At 65.6% G+C, this 5,924-nt stretch overlaps 1 protein-coding gene across 1 annotated transcript; it reads left to right on the top strand.

Moving 5' to 3' along the window:
* The first annotated feature begins 496 nt into the window (after nucleotides 1-496).
* Nucleotides 497-5,716, top strand: LOC116436677 (maestro heat-like repeat-containing protein family member 7). Its single transcript, XM_032093962.1, is given in 15 exon segments — nucleotides 497-611; nucleotides 786-1,009; nucleotides 1,012-1,176; nucleotides 1,360-1,508; nucleotides 1,833-1,980; nucleotides 2,227-2,414; nucleotides 2,504-2,641; nucleotides 2,928-3,042; nucleotides 3,215-3,370; nucleotides 3,579-3,755; nucleotides 3,889-4,044; nucleotides 4,204-4,305; nucleotides 4,711-4,813; nucleotides 5,094-5,150; nucleotides 5,455-5,716. Coding segments are annotated over 15 exon segments (2,163 nt in total). The 3' UTR covers nucleotides 5,625-5,716.
* Nucleotides 5,717-5,924: the final 208 nt, after the last annotated feature.

Raw genomic sequence — 5,924 nt, 5'->3', positions numbered from 1 at the left:
CTTTGTGACACGGTGCAGCACGGTCACCGTGGGTGTCCCAGGGCCCTTTGTGACACGTGCTGCTGACATAGGTGCTGGCGGCGACGCGGCCACACCACAGTGCTCGGAGCACGCGACGGGACAGGACGGGACAGAGCGGTGCCGCACAGCCCACTCGTTCCTTGCCGACCCGGAGCTTTTCTGAGGCGTTACTCCTGCAGTGCCCTCGAGGCCAGACTGCAGGACTTGGTGACTCGGAGCTTTTCCGAGGCGTCTCCCTTTCCTGCGGCCGCTGCCCTCGAGGACAGACCGTGGGATTTGGTGACCTGAATCATTTACGAGGAGTCTCCTGTCATTGTGGCGGAGCCCTCTGAGACCAGAGTGCAGGACTTGCTCTCCTGTAGCCTCCCTGAGGCTTCTCTGTCGCAGGTGCCTTCAAGGCACAACTGCACGACCTGCTGACCCGCAACCTTCCCAGGCATCTCTCCTGCAAGTAGCCATACATCTACTCAGTGTCATGGAGCAGAGGCCCCTGACCGTGCCCAAGCAGGCCTTGGGGGAGGAAGAAGGCCCGGGAGCTGCCCCAGCACAGCAGCCTGCAGAGCTGGAGCAGTTCCAGCAGCCGCAGGAGGGTGAGTGGCAGAGCTGGGCCCCAGGGCTGGTGCCTGCAGCCAGCTTGGCCCCATCCCATCCCATCCCATCCCATCCCATCCCATCCCATCCCCTGGGAATATGCCCATGGACAGGAGGGAAGAGGGGCCGGGGCAGACCCCCCCGCAGTGGCCGTGCCCCATGCCTCGGCCCAGGCCCGGGCTGTGTTCTCCGGCCTCTCCCGCAGCCCCTCAGCTCTGGCCGCGCTCGCTCTTTGCCAGATGCAGCCGTGGACCGGACACAAGAGCAGGGCCCCGCCCGTGGCCGCTTCCGCAGAACAGCGCAGGTACCTGCAGCCATCCCCACCCGGGCTGGGCCTGCTGTCGCTGCTCAGCCGAGCACCGCGCTGGCAGCACCCCATGGAACATCCCTCCCTTCTTTGCCCTTCTCCTGCAGATGATTTGCAAATTCATCAGGAGAATTCGGGAGGAAGAGAGCAGCGTCACGGGCACTGGGGTCAGAGCATACCCTCACATCTTCAAAACCAAGACCAGTGCCGCCCTGCTGGATATGCTTGTGGAGGAGGGCGTTTCCAGCCCAAAGCAAGTAAGCAGCCTGTGGCCAGGGCTGGAGCCCCCCAGGAATCACTTGGCCACCCAAGCCACGCCCGCTGGTCACTTTAAGCCTTTGAGGCCATCACAGTGTGCTGGGAAGGGAAGCGCTTCTCTGCAGAAGCTGGGGACATTAGTCCCTCTGGCAGCTTTCCAACTCTCCCCGTGCCTTCTCCAGGTGCCCGCCGTGGTGAGGTACATCCACCAGTGGCTCCTGTCCAATGAGTATCCTGAGTACAGACTGTCCAGGACCCTTCTGGATCTGACTGAGGCCTACCCCACTGATGTGGTGATGACTATCCTGCGTGTGGCCCCATCATGTGACAGGTATGGGGCCCACCTGCCCAGAGGGCCCAGGGCTCACCAGCCCATCGCCCTGTGGAGCCCGTCCCAAGGTGTCTGACAAACGCAGAGTTCCAGGGCCCTCTGGCTCCTCCGTTTCCCAGCCCTGGCATGTCAGCCCCCAAGCCTGCTGCCATGCTCCCTCCCTGCCCCTCAGGGGCCCGTCCCCACAGCGGTGGGCTGCCTGGGTGCTGCCTGTGAGGGGCACTGGGCAGAGGCAGGGCTGGCAGCCAGCTCAGGTCCCCGCTGCTGCCCAGGCCACGGTGCTGTGGCCGAGATGCCCCCTGAGACGGAGCTCTGACCCCACAGAGCTGCCACGGCCATGTGGAAGACGCTCATGTGCTCAGTCAGGACTTCAAAGACAGTCATGCCGCTACTCCTCGATGTGCTGGAGAGCTGGCCAGAGCACAGCACGCGCACCTCCGATGGGGACGACACAGACGTCTTTGCCCTGGCTGTGAGTTTCTGGAACCGGCCCTTGCTCGCCCCCGGGTCGCCGCTCCAGCAGTTCTCCATCCTCCTTCCCCCACTGCATCTGCCTGCCTCAGGCGCTGGGCTGAAACCGGGGCTAGGGGCAGGTTCAGGGGCACCGGGCCCGGTGCTCCCCCCTGCGTCTCCCCTGGCCTCTCCCTCCCACGCTCGGGCCCTGCCACATGGACACCTCGGCAGTGAGCGCTGTCTCGGCGTGGTCTGTCCTCTGCAGGCAACTCTGGTGATGTGGAAGATCCTCCAGGTGCCCTGTGTGCCACACGTAGTGACAGTCTATTTGCCCCGCCTCTTTGTGCATCTGCTCTTCCAAGTGTTCTTCAGCACAGTGCAGATGCCAGAGAAGGTCGAGAACTTGTGGAGAGCATGCCAGGAGCAACATGGCCTTGCCACCGACCCCAACAGGTGCTCCATGCCAGTCCTCCTGTCCCACCCATGTCCCCAGGGCAGGAGCCAGTGCCCCCAGCGTGACCTGGGCTTTGCTCTGCACACAGGTTTGCAGTGCAGACCCTGAAGGACCTGCTCTGCCGACTCTACTATGAGGACGTGGTGGTGGCCGTGGAACACAAGCGTGGCTGGGACACGCTGCTGAGTGCTGACACCCACCACCACGCAGTGGGTCTGCTGGCCAGGTGAGGCCCCCTCCTCCCCAGCTGCCCTCGGCATCTGTGCCCTGTGTCCCGGGTGCCCCACACAGTCCCCGTGGTCATGGGCCAGAGGGCCTTGTCACCGAGGGACGGCCGGCCGGCCAAGGACACTGGAAAAGGCCGGGAGAGGAGGGTCCCCAAGAGCAGCCGCCTCCCAAAAGACCCAGGTCCCCTTGCAGGGTGGCGGGGAAAGACCAGACCTGTGTGAGTCTGTCCTGGCAGAGGTTTGCCCCCCCGGCTCACGGTCTTGCTTCCTTTCTCCTCCTGCCAGGGAGATGTCCCGGGCCTCCAAACTCGTGCGTTTCCGGATCGTTTGCCACCTGTTCAGGCTGCTCAGCGGGGAGGAGCCACGCCGGGATCTGCCTGCCCTGGCGTTCCTTGTGGAGGTGAGCCCCATGGCCAGCGCAGCCTCGCGGAGCTGCCTGCCAGCTCTCTGCCCTCTCGTAGCCGCAGCTGCCCGGGACGGTGCCCGCGCCCTGTGCTGCTGCCTGGGCCCAGCGCTGCACGCTCGCGGGCTCGTGCCGGCCGGCTCCCCCGTCACTCCCCTGTGCCTTTCAGGTCCTCTCAGATCCCCCTTTCCAGCGTTGGCTGGACTGGAGTAGATGCGGTGACAGCGTCCTGGAGATCATGTCCAAGAACCTGCGGAGCGAGTGCAGGGAGAGGCGTCGCCTGGCGCTCAGAGGCCTTGTGGTGCTCAGCAAGCATCCCTCGATGGTGAGAAGGGGGCAGCGGCTGAAGCTGCGCTGGCAGCGTGGGGCTGGGGAACGCAGTCGCTTGGGCTTGGCTGGGCTTCGGGCACTGAGGCAGCTGCTCCCAGCTCTCCTGCCTCCCGGTTCAGCTGCCCGAGTGCTTCGGGACAGGCCTTTGGCCTCTGGGCCCTGCAGCAGCAGGGTGCGGTTGCACAGCCTTGTGTTCCGCACAGACCAAAGGAATGTGGAGCCTGACCGAAAGCCTCGTGGAGCTCCTGCAGGAAGACGACAGCGACGTGGTTGGGATGACCGTCGCCGTCCTCAGCTACTTGTTCCTGTACAGTGGTGCCCCGATACCCAGCCCCATCGCCCTGCAGCTGGCTGAGGCCCTCCTGCCACTCTTTGACAACGTAAGGCTCCGTGCCCCCAGCCACGGCCACTGGCTGCTGCCCGGACATTTTGTGCCCTGTGCATTTTCAGGCCCGTGCCCAGGTGGGCCTGGAGCGGCCGATGCGGAGGTCTGTCTTTCTTCCTTTCATACAGGATGATAGCCAGGTGCGGCTGCGCTCCATGTTCGTCTTCCAAGAGATGATGGCTTTATTAACGGCAGAGGGAAAAAAGGCCCTGAAGTCACACGTGCGCCAGAGCCTGCTCCCACTCTCCTTCCACTGCCATGACGAGGACTGGCACGTGGCCAATGTGAGGACTCCTGGGCTGCCGGGGTTCCCCTGGGGGGGGGCTCGGCCGCCTCCTGCCCTGGCGCCGCATGGGCTGCAGCATCCTCCTGGCCTCAGCACAAGGACACGGGTCCTGTGCCCTGGGCTGTGGTGCCATCTCCCGCTCTCTGCTGCTCTCCAGGCCTCCCGGGAAACGCTGCGTTGTGCGGCCAGCTTCCTGAAAAGGAGAGATCTCGAACGCATGCTGGACGTGGATCAGACATGGAGGTTCGGCGAGGGCCTGGTAAGGACGGCCTGGAAGCCCAAGTCGCAGCCTGGAGAAGCCCCCTGACTGCGGTGCTCCGTGTGTGGGGCTGGCAGCTGTGCCCCCCGCCCAGTGCTGCAGCCAGGGGCTCCAGCCTGCGCCCCACACGCTGCTCCCATCCCTGGGCCGCACGGGCTCTTCTCCAGGCTCCTGTGGCCCCGAGCCGGGTGCCCACGGAGCCTCGGCCCCGCTGGGCTGTGGGGCGGGGGGGCTCCGCGGCTCCCCGGGCAGCGCCCGGCCCTCGGCCCCCTCCAGAGCCCGGCGCCAGCGGCGCTGGCCGGGCCTCAGCGCTGTGCGGGCAGGGGAGGCCAGGGCGGGCCGCAGGCAGCGCCCGGCCAAGGGGCTGAGCCCGCGCCAACCCTTCCCTCCTGGCGCTCTCTCCAGCTGGCAGAGGACAGGAGCCGAGCGGCCGAGCACTCGCGGCGGGCCCTGCCGTACCTGCGGAGCCCACAGGAGTCCCTGCGACAGGCGGCCATCAGGTTCATTGGTGAGCCACGAGCCCGGGGCCCCTCCCCTCCCCGCCCCGCCGCAGCGCGGCCCCAGCCCCGGCTGCTGCCCCGGCAGCGGGATCCGGGCCAGGGGCCGTGGAGCCCCGCCTGCCCTCGGGGCTGCCACCGCCCTCTCGCAGCCGTGCCCTCGGGCGTCGGGATGCGGCGAGGGCCCGGGCTGAGCCCTGCCGGGGCGAGGAGAGCGTGCGGCCGCAGGGCTGGCAGCGCCGCTGAGAGGGAGCTGTGCCGCTGGGGCCGTGACAGGCTCTGTGTTCCCAGGCATCGCCGGGCGGCACCTGAGGGGCCAGCAGGAAGAGCTCCAGCTCGTCTGCGAGGGTGAGTGAGTGCAGCCGGCTGTCAGCGGGGGCTGGCGGGGGGAGCTGCAATCCCTGCCCCGGCTGCGGAGGGCTCTGCTCCCTGCGCGGACGAGCGGCGGCGTGGGCAGAGCACAGAGAGGTTTCAGGGGCGCATGGGGGATTTGTGGCCAGCACCTTCGGTTGTCCAGGGACCTTCGATCCCGTTGGTCCCTGCTCCCTCTTGGCCATGGCCAGAGCAGGCTGGGATGGCCCTGGCAGGGGGGGTCTCCTCGGGTCCCCGCAGATGCGGAGTCTGACCGTGCCTCTGTTCCTCTCTCTTGCAGCCCTTGAAGACGCGTCCCGTGACATCAGCCCTGCCGTTTCCAGCCTGGCGCGTCAAACAGCCTACGTCCTGCGGGCCCTGGAGAGAGCTCCGCGCTCCATCTTCCAGGTGCTGCGAGATGGACTCCGCAGGGCATGCAGGACACGGCCTCGTCTGTCGGGCCGTGGCTAGCTGCAGTGCTGCAGCTCTGCAGCGACCTGATCTGGGAGGCTCTCTCTGCTGGGGCTACCTGAGCCAGCGGGCATTTTTCTTTCAGATGGTTCTTTTCTTCTTTTGGTTTTTTCCCTTATATGTAAATATAGTATGTGCTTGTCTGAGATTAAAAATAGTTCATGCCTCAACCATCGATATAAAGTTTTTTCTCATTATGAAGAAGCTACAACCAAAGATGCCTCCCTGAATGGTGGGACTTTGAACTGAAAGTCAAACTGCTGATTAGATAAATTGAGTTTGGGGTGGGGGGAGAGCGCA

This window comes from Corvus moneduloides, chromosome 2 (genome assembly GCF_009650955.1).
Source record: "Corvus moneduloides isolate bCorMon1 chromosome 2, bCorMon1.pri, whole genome shotgun sequence".
Taxonomy (NCBI): Eukaryota; Metazoa; Chordata; class Aves; order Passeriformes; family Corvidae; genus Corvus; species Corvus moneduloides.
The sequence above is the reverse complement of the archived record's forward strand: the minus strand, read 5'-3'. Positions and strand labels throughout refer to the sequence as shown.